The sequence below is a fragment of the Hemiscyllium ocellatum genome, chromosome 2 (genome assembly GCF_020745735.1).
Source record: "Hemiscyllium ocellatum isolate sHemOce1 chromosome 2, sHemOce1.pat.X.cur, whole genome shotgun sequence".
Taxonomy (NCBI): domain Eukaryota; kingdom Metazoa; phylum Chordata; class Chondrichthyes; order Orectolobiformes; family Hemiscylliidae; genus Hemiscyllium; species Hemiscyllium ocellatum.
Window position 1 is genome coordinate 6555588 of NC_083402.1, and position 10410 is coordinate 6565997.

Below are 10410 nucleotides of genomic sequence, written 5' to 3' on the forward strand. Positions count from 1 at the left end.
GGCTGCTTTCCCGAGGGAGCAAGAACTAAAGACGGATTCAATGAATGGAAGGCTGGTTTTCATGATGGACTGGGCTGTGTTCATGACTCTCTGTAGTTTCTGTAAGAGCCGTTGCCATCCCGTGCTGTGATGCATCCAGACAGAATACTTTCTGTGGTGCATTTATAAAAATTGGTAAGAGTCAATGTGAATATGCCAGATTTCCTCAGCCTCCTGAGGAAATAGTGGCATTGCTGGGCTTTTCTGACTGCAGTGTCGATGAGGATGGACCAGAATAGGTCGCTCGTGAGATCTAGTCCCAGGAACTTGCCAGGGTCACCACATCTGAGCACCATGAGATGTTGATCCCTCTGTCTTGCCTGAGGGTGCTGTGTGATCCATCCAGTGAACTGAGAAACCCTCAGGGTGTAAGGCATAGGCGGGTGAAGCAGGATTGCGCTACGTCTCTGTAAAACAGCACCCTGCAGTCTCGCAGTTCCCTTTGGGAGGTGAGTCTAGCTCGGACAATGGCTTGGACATTTCCCAGGAGCACGCTGGGGAAGGGGTAGGGGGTGCCATGGAACCGTGCTGTTTCAATCTCCCCTGCAGGCCAGCATGTCTCTCCCTGTTTCCTGGGGAAGTGGCTGCTTGTGGTGGGGGCCGGGAGTGGGATTGGATGGTCTGCTGTTCCAGAAGGTACGTGGGTGTGTCTGGGTGGGATCCTGGGCACCAGTCCCAGCCTCGGGCGCTCTGGGGGATGTGGGGGGGTTATTGTACTCGTTCTGGTTGGACCCCCATTGGTGGGTCACCGTGAGGTCGGGTACAACCACGGAGTCGGCTCTCCAATTGGCGCCTGGGCCGGGCCTTCAAGAAACTGGGAAGTGGCCATTCTCCCTGTTGCCATGGTCACGGTCCCAGCGGCAACAGTCAGACCCCATAAGTTCACACTGTCGGACCACGTGGGTTCACACAGTCGGACCCGGTGGGTTCACACAGTCAGACTCCATGGGTTCATACAGTCAGACCCCATGGGTTCACACACTTAGACTCTGTGGGTTCACACAGTCGGACCCCATGGGTTCACACACTTAGACTCTGTGGGTTCACACAGTCGGACCCGATGGGTTCACACAGTCAGACTCTGTGGGTTCATACAGTTGGACCCCGTGGGTTCACACACTTAGACCCTGTGGGTTCACATAGTTGGACCCTGTAGGTTCACACAGTCAGACCCCGTCGGTTCACACAATCTAGGGAGGCTCTCAGGGTCAGGGTTAGAGGAGAGTGTAGGGTCAGGGTTGAGGAAGGGTGTGGGGTTAGGGTTGAGGGAAGGGTGTAAGGGATTAGGGTTGAGGAAGAGTGTAGGGGTCAGGGTTGTGGGAGGGTGCAGGGTCAGGGTTGAGGGAGGGTGTGGTGTCAGGGTTGTGGGTGGGTGTTTTGTCAGGGTTGAGTGAGCGTATGGGGTCAGGGTTGAGGGAGGCTCTAGGGGTCAGGGTTGAGGGGAGGATATAGGGTCAAGGTTGAGGGAGGGTGTGGGGTCAGGGTTGGGGAATGAGTGGGGTCAGGGTTGAGGAAGGGTGTGGGAACAGGGTTGAGGTAGAGTGTGGGATCAGGGTTGAGGGTGGGTGTAAGGTTCAGGGTTTTCAGAAGGCATGACTTCAGGGTTGAGGGATGGTGTCAAGTCAGGTTTGAGGGAGGGTGCAGAGGTCAGGGTTGAGGTAGAGTGTGGGGCAGAGTTGAGGGAGGGTGTGGACTCAGGGTTGTGCGAAGATGTGGTGTCAGGGTTAGAGGAGGTTGTGGGATCTGGGTTGGGAGAGGGTGTGCAGGTAGGGTTGAGTGAGGGTGTAGGGATTAGGGAGGGTTTGGGGTCAGGGTTGAGGGAAGTTGTGGGGTTCAGGGTTGAGTGAGGGTGCAGCTGTCAGGGTTGAGTGAGGGTGTAGGAGTCAGGGTTGAGTGAGGGTGCAGGGGTCAGGGTTGAGTGATGGTGTAGGGATTAGGGTTGAGGGAGGGTGTGGGGTCAGGGTTGAGGGAGGATTTAGGAGTCAGGGTTGAGGTGAGGGTATTTCCTACAACAGTAGCAACACTTTGAGAGCATGCCAATGGTGGGGAAGCACATCAGGGCATGTTGGTGTTGTGAAAGGAGCTATCTAAATGCAAGACTGTCAGTGTTGTGCAAAAGTCATGTGATTCCCTCCTGGTTAGTGTCTAGTTTCAGCTTGTAACCTTAGATCCGTCTCTGGGCTGGGAGAGTGTGTGAGACAGTGTGAGGTGATGACGCTGTCCAAGGGCCATGTTAAAGCTCTAGGGCCATGGGTATAAATCCCACCAGGGCAGCTGGGAGATCTGAATTCAATTAAAAAAAATCTGGGGGTCATTATCAGTGACGGTGAACATGAAACTATCATTGATTGTTGCATGTGACCCTTAACCCACAGCAATGTTGGTGACTTATCTGCCCCCTGAGATGGCTGAGCAAGCCACACTCAGTTCAGGGGCAATTTGGGGGCAGGCTACAACTGCTGGGCCAGCCAGCAATGCCCACCTCATTTGGAGGAAAAGTGTATGCAGTGTGCCAGCTGTAGTGTCAGAAGGCACTCCTTCTGCTGGGTTAGTTGTTTCAAGAAATGCTAGGAACAAGATCACTGCTCCTATGTTTACTATCTCACCCAGCTGACACTTTCTGCAATTTGTTTGATAATTTGCGGTCACAGTGGGTTTGCTTTGTGCTTGGCATTTACTCAGCTGATGGCCATTTGCCAACCTGCTGGAGGGCAGGGGATTGTACACCTCGGAAAAGGAGGCATTGACAAGACTAGTCTGTGAAGTGAACAGTTATAGAACACAACGTCCTCTTTAGTTATTTGAAGCAAAGTCAATGGCGCAATGGGGTTATTGCTGGACTATTTATCCAGAAACCCAATAACGTTCTGGGGAGCTTGGTTCAAATCTCATCCATGGTGGCATTTGAATTCAGTAAAAATCTGAAATTAAGATGATGTAAAACCAACATTAACTGGTGGAAAGACCCAGGTTCTTTAGGGAGGGATACTGCAATCCTTTCCTGGTCCAGCCTACATGTGACTCCAGACCCACAACAAGATGGTTGACTCTTAACTGTCCTCTGGGCAGTTAAGGATGGGTAATAAGCACTGGCCTGGTCCCTTGTATGGTTTAACAAATGAACACTGCAGACCCAGAGAGAGGGGACAGTTAGTTTGTTTTTAATGCTCCCTTTCCTCAAACTCGGTCGACCAGAAAATGCTTCCTATCCAATGAAGCAATGTTTGGAGCGTTGTCTGAGCGCACAGCAAAATCCCACAGCTGTCATAATGAGCAGCTTTTTGTGGTCTGGAGGTAGTGTCACAGGGTATGCAGTAGACTGAATCCAAGTAAAGTTGAGAGGGGGCAGTTTGGGGGTTGAAGTGGGAGAGAGGTTGGTGGGCAGCTGGAATTGGTCTTTTACATCCTCGCTGAAAATGTTTTGCTGGAAAAGCGCAACAGGTCAGGCAGCATCCAAGGAACAGGAAATTCGATGTTTTGGGCATAAGCCCTTCATCAGCCCTTCATTCCTGATGAAGGGCTTATGCCCGAAACATCGAATTTCCTGTTCCTTGGATGCTGCTTGACCTGCTGCGCTTTTCCAGCAGCACATTTTCAGCTCTGATCTCCAGCATCTGCAGACCTCACTGTCTCCTTTTACATCCTTGGCCAAGTTGACCAGATCTCTGATCACTCAGGAGAACATGCACAGCAGGATTACACCCAGAAGACCCCGTTGGAGTGAGTTGGGTCAAACAGATTCTCCTAACTTACCTCACCGCCCCCCACTTCTGTCACCAACCTCACCACCCTCTCCCTCAGCAACCTCATCACCCTCCCTATCTCACCGACCTCAACTCCCCCCTCCCTAACCATTCTCATCAACCCACCTCATCAATCCCCCTACCTCACCCACTGCAGAACCCCACCACTCGAACCTCACCCTCCACCTCATCAATCTCCCCCAACTCACCAACCTCAACCCCCCTTCCTCAGCAAGTTCATCTCCCACCCTATCTCACTCACTTCAACCCTACCCCTCTAACCTTACATTCCACCTCACCAAACTCTTCCCTATCTTACCAATCACCCCCAGCTCAACCCCAGCCCTTCAACCACACCCCCTTACCTCAACCCCACCCCCCCCTCCCCCCACCACCCGAGTGTGGATGGAAACCTGGGTATTTGGAGTGAGGGGCTAAGGTTGGGTTCGGAGAACAGGCATGGGTCAGAAAGGATTGCTGAGACTGTGTCACAGGAAGAAACCAGGCCCCACGTCCTCCCGCCAGCTTTCCCCAAACAGAAAGAAATGTTTACGCAGACCAGTCTTCATATCAAATGATCTTTATTCATCATTACAATATTACAAAATACCATAAAACCGTAGGCTGGAAAATAAAAACAATTCAGCTTTGAACAAACAGTCACAGTCCAATCAGACAGCTTATTAAGACTGGGACAGAATATTTTCTATGACACATATCATCATACAGAGAAAGATCCCACATCCAGCTTCCAAAACAGAATGAGACGATCAGCTTTAAAGACTAAGGAGACTACAAGGGGACAGATACGTCAGGGTAGGTGCTATTCCCTAGTGTCGGGGAGGAAGAGAGGCAACAGAGTTTAATTGAACATTCAACGTCAGTATTCACATTATTTTGGGATTGAGCTTTCCTGCTCTCACTCACTGTCACATTGTGGGTTGTTTCATTTCCGTGGCTCAGTCTCAGTAACTGTGTCGATTGAAGGCAGGAGCAAATTGGTAGGGAAATGGAATTCTTCCCAAGCTAAATAAAAGCATCTTCACTCCTGCTGACAACCATATGGCTCATTCACTTTGACAATGTATTCAAACACAGGATTGATGTGGAATTGAGGGGGTCCAGATCCATCACTTGGTTTCAGGGCACGGTGAACCCAATCAGCAATTACATTGAACTCCCCTGCACCCCCCTTCCCAAGGATTCTACAAGTGTCAGGGTACGAACAGGGTAAAGCTGCCCTAACACCATCCGCACCAAACACTCCCAGAACAGGCATTACTCAGATTACAGATTAACACTCTCTGTATATTTTTAAACTGAAAATAAAGCTCTCTCTACACTGTCCCCATGAAACACTCCCAGGACAGGGGCAGCATAAGGTTAGATGTAGAGTAAAGGTTTTCCTATATATGTATATATATATATATATATTTTTGCTGCTCTCTGTGACAGAGAAAGATCCCACAGCCAGTTTCCAAAACAGAATGAGACGATAGGCTTTAAAGAGGGACATATACGTCAGTAGGTGCTATTCCCTTTCACAGAAGTGCCAATTTAGTACCAATTTTGTGGTTGGGGGCAATCACACTTGGCATCACAGTGAGACCGTCCATTCTGAATCCAATTTCACCAATAAGGCAGCAGGAAGGGAAAGTTTGAAAGATGATTGGTCAGTGTCGGGTTTACAAACAAATACACCTCTCAGTCTGACCTCAAGTAATGTTGACAACTTTGGTAGATGTTAGTTCTTCTGATTAATGCAGATAAAGCGAATCAAGAGGCTTGTTGACCATCATTTCTTTTCATGCCTGTGAATTCCTGGAAAGAAGAAAGTTAATATTTGTTAAAGAATTAGAAAACAGAGTTTTAGATTGGGGGGAGCGTGTACACGGGGCAGTGGGAGGGGTACTAAATAGGGGGGTAGGGTCAGTGGTGGGGGAGAGTTTCCATAGGTCTGAGAGGGGGATTAAATAGTGGGGTAGGGTCAGTGATGGGGGGGAGACTGTACATAGGGCTGAGGGGGGATTAATTAGGTGGTAGGGTCAGTGATGGGGAGAGTGTACATAGGGCTGAGGGGGGGATTAAATAGTGGGGTAGGGTCAGTGATGGGGAGAGTGTACATAGGGCTGAGGGGGGGATTAAATAGTGGGGTAGGGTCAGTGATGGGGAGAGTGTACATAGGGCTGAGGGGGGGATTAAATGGGGGGTTTGGGTCAGTGATGGGGAGAGTGTACATAGGGCTGAGGGGGGGATTAAATGGGGGGTTTGGGTCAGTGATGGGGAGAGTGTACATAGGGCTGAGGGGGGGATTAAATAGTGGGGTAGGGTCAGTGATGGGGAGAGTGTACATAGGGCTGAGGGGGGGGATTAAATAGTGGGGTAGGGTCAGTGATGGGGAGAGTGTACATAGGGCTGAGGGGGGGATTAAATGGGGGGTTTGGGTCAGTGATGGGGAGAGTGTACATAGGGCTGAGGGGGGGATTAATTAGGTGGTAGGGTCAGTGATGGGGAGAGTGTACATAGGGCTGAGGGGGGGATTAAATAGTGGGGTAGGGTCAGTGATGGGGAGAGTGTACATAGGGCTGAGGGGGGGATTAAATAGTGAGGTAGGGTCAGTGATGGGGAGAGTGTACATAGGGCTGAGGGGGGGATTAAATGGGGGGTTTGGGTCAGTGATGAGAGAGAGTGTACATAGGGCTGAGGGGGTATTAAATGGGTGTATAGTGTCAGTGATGGGGGGTTAGAATGTACACGGGACTGTGGGAGGGAGTTTAAATGAGGGGCTAGGGTCAGCGATTGGGGGTGAAAGTGTACACAGGGCTATGGGGGAGGGGATTAAATGGGAGGGATAGGGTCAGTGATGGGGTAGAATGTACATGGGGCTAGGGGTGGGAGTAGTTTTTATTGGGGAGAATGAAATATACTTGTGTTTTGCTTGTTTTTCATTCGCTAAGGGAGTTTCAGCCCAATGATTGCCCAGTGTTCAAGCTGCTGTGTATTAGCTGAAGATTACAATATGAGGCAGTAGTTTGGGTGGATGGGGCATGAGGAGGGACTGGAGTCTGTGGGGAGTGTTTTAGAAGGGGACTGTGATGGTGTGTGGGGAAGATTGAAAGGGAGGACGTTTGGGAGAGAGTGAGCTGAAGATGGAGGGATCTGGAGAGAGTGTGTTTGGGAAGCAGCAACTGGTATGGCTTTGGAGCTGAAGAGAGGTAAAGCAATGAAAAAAAAACTCTCACCTTCCCGATCGGCGCCTCATCAACCTCCTTTTCTGACTTGGTTTTGATTTTTTCATGTCGAGTTTCCTCATCAATTTCTTCACCCACTTTTCCCGTGATGGGCTGCACAGCTGTTTATTCTTCTTTGTCCGAAACCTGTTGGGAAGGTGAAGGGTCAGGGTTAAATATGTGTGTGAAACCTCAGCTGATGAAAGACTAAGAAATTTCCAGTGTCCTCTCTACAGTAGTCTCCTGCATCTCCTGGGGTGACATCTTCAACAAATATTCTTTCATGTTAAAGCACCAAAACACCAAATGTTCAGACAATACGCAACAGATCAGAAGCTGACATTGGTTGGGGTAGTTTAGTATCAAATCGCCCGAGACAGGGTAAAATTAACACTCTCAAACATGTGAGTGTGCATGAGGTGTTATATGTGCACCTGCACACATGTGTACTTGCCTGTACATGCGTGTGTCTGGTAATCTCAGGAATGGCAATGTTGTGGCCATCTCCACCTTTCCCAGGTCTGGGCTCAGGTGTGACCTCCTGCCCTTTGGTTGGGTGCCATTCCCAGTTGGGACCGTGAACGGAAAATGGGAAAAGACAGATAGTCTAGCAGCATGGACTGGCAAACAGAAGATGAAATGAACGCACAGAAGTATTTGGGGCAGATGAGACAGAGAGAGGCAGTGGAGGCTTAATGATGCAGTGGTAAACAGTGACGGGAGTCCCGGTGTGGCATGGGCATCAGTCTTTGCAGATGGCGAGACATTTAGCAAAACTGATGGTATCTTGGGCTTCATAAATTGAGTCATAGAGCACAGGGCCAGGAATGCTATTCCAGAGAAATTTCTCCAGTTCAGAACATTTTGGGAAGGGTCTGGGATGCCTCAAGAGGATGTGGTGGGAGATTTCCCAGAGTGGTTCCAGGGATGACGTATACCAGAGTTTCAGATAAAAAGACAAATCTGAACTCTTGGCTGACGGTACTTGAATGAGGGGGACACAGATTTAGGATTTTGGATAAGTATCGCAGAGGGAATGTGAGGAGGAAGGATTTTCTTTAACACAGTGAGTGGGAATAGGCTAGATCTTGCTGCATGTGGAGAGAGAGAGGGGCTGGAAGTGGAGAAGGTTTGAAATGGCGGAGTGGACTCGATGGGCCGAATGGCCTTACTTCCACTCCTATGTCTTATGGTCTTATGGAAATTGAAACCGGACAGGGAGCTAAACCGACAGGATCGAGAGGGTATCCAGGGTTGATGGGATTGCTCCATTGACAGCGGGTACAGACCCCAATGGGCCGAGCAGCCTCCTTCTGAGTCGACTTGCTCCCGAGGGTGGAAGAAGGTGTGAGGGACATGCCTGAGTTGATACTTACACAACAGCGCGTATTTTGCAGCCGTCGCTGGGCAGTTGTATTCGGTAGCTTTGCAAGATATTGAAGGGAATCTTGCTTGAGCTGGTGGTGAGGCAGCAATCCTGCGTAGCCATACTGTCCTCATTGGCTGGAAGGAAGAACAAAGAGAGTTTAGATGCATCCAATAATCAACACTCAGTGACAGTAAGCCCACAGCAGGGTGGGTGACAGAGTTACTGGGACACCCAGACCAGGCTGTAGGAGTTGATATCAGAAGCAGAAAAGAAAGGGGGAATTCTCTTCCAGAATCCCACTCGCATTCACAGCCTTCTCCCTTACCTTTATTTTCTGGAATTAGCCAGGCTGAGGCATTACATTGTCATCAGAGAACTTTGAATACTTGGGAAAGTCATTAAGAACATCTCTAAGTAAGTAGAGACTTGAGGTGACAGCACGTGGTAGTGCAGAACACAAGAGCCTTTGGTCCATTGTATATGTACTCCTAGCCCTATGAAAGAGCGAGCCAGTCAGTCCCACTGTGCCTGCTCCCGCTCCCCTGCACCCCTGGAAACGTCATTCCTCCCAGTATTCAACGGTTCCTACTTTCTAACAGTTACTACTGAATCTGCTCCCACAGACCTTGCAGGAAATGACCCCGAGATCCTAACATGAAAAATAAAATAAACAAATATCTCCTCTTCTCCACCCAACCTCCCACCTCCCAGCTTCTCTACATTTATCTACAGTGTATGTTCTCAGCAATCTGCCTCTGACTCCAGTTTCTCTGCCTCCCCAGTTTTTCTATTGAAATATCTCAGTTACACCTCACCTGCGAGAGGCTTACTGACCTTGAGAAATGCCCCAGAGAGAGGCAGCAATGATGAGGAGGAGGGTAGCAGTAGAGGTGGCTGTTCCCTTCATGATGCGCTGCTTATAGCTGTTCTTTGAGCAGTTCAGCTCAGGGCTCTCTCTCTCTCTCTCTGACTTGAGCTGTTGCTACTCTGTGCTGTTCTCCTGTCTTCAGATCAGGCTATTTATACTCTTGAGTGGCTGAAGTTTTGTATGGACTCACCCCTTTCTATTAACCGCAGAGTTATTTGCCAACCTTTGACAAACTCTCAACTGTTTACCTTGGCAGCGGTTCAATACTTGGAACGAATTATTGTCAGTCAGCCATCTCCATGTTCCCTCTTGATTCGGATACTGTTCCAACTCATCCCCAAACTCCCTTACACTTCTAAACATTAAAGCAAAATCAGAGGATTAACCCTTTCGGATTGTGCTTTCTTGGAATTTAAAGGCAAGAGGGATTGCAAGTTTATTTGCCGTGAGGACAGAATCAGGAAATGTTCCAAATTATTTTGGCACAAGATTTCTCTGTGTGCTTCAGGTGTCCAAACATTCCCAATCTACGGATGGCCACTTCTTCAAAACCACACAGCCCCTATCAATACCCTCAAGGTGGGGCATAGCTATAGGTTTTGTTCGGTCAAAGTGAGTACTGCAGATGCGGGAGATTAGAGTGGCGCTGGAAAAGCATAGCAGGTCAGGCAGCATCCGAGGAGCAGGAAAATCAACGTTTTGGGCAAAAGCCCTTCATCAGGAATAGTTTTTGCTCCCTATGCAGGGAGAACATAAAGCTAAAATGTAGCCTCAGCAAGCTACCGAATGGAATTGAATTGAATTGAATTTATTATCACGTGTACAGAGGCACAGTGAAAAGCTTTGTCTTGCGAGCAATACAGACAGATCAGGGAGTTAAGTAGCATAGATAAGTAAATAATAGGTAAACAGCGGCAAGAACAAAAACACAGGTACAGGCGAATGTTAAGAGTTTGTGAGTCCATTCAGTATTCTAACAACAGTAGGGTAGAAACTGTTGCTAAACCGGCTGGTGCGTGTGTTCTAACAGAAAGTGAATCTTTATCATGAGAGTATTTCAGTACAGCACAGGAATTGTGAAACCCTGCTTCATTGTGTAGGAGCTTAGACAGAATGCACCTGGAGTCCTGTGTTCAACTTGTCCTTCTCTCAGGAAGGACA

At 49.0% G+C, this 10410-nt stretch overlaps 1 protein-coding gene across 1 annotated transcript; it reads right to left on the reverse strand.

Moving 5' to 3' along the window:
- Positions 1–4346: 4346 nt before the first annotated feature.
- LOC132826475 (eotaxin-like) lies at positions 4347–9383 on the reverse strand. Its single transcript, XM_060842435.1, has 4 exons — positions 9216–9383; positions 8389–8515; positions 7025–7159; positions 4347–5603 (listed from the first exon to the last, which is right to left on the reverse strand). The coding sequence occupies exons 1-4, from the start codon at positions 9286–9288 to the stop codon at positions 5588–5590; spliced, it is 351 nt and encodes a 116-aa protein (XP_060698418.1). The 5' UTR covers positions 9289–9383; the 3' UTR covers positions 4347–5587.
- Between the last annotated feature and the right edge of the window lie 1027 nt (positions 9384–10410).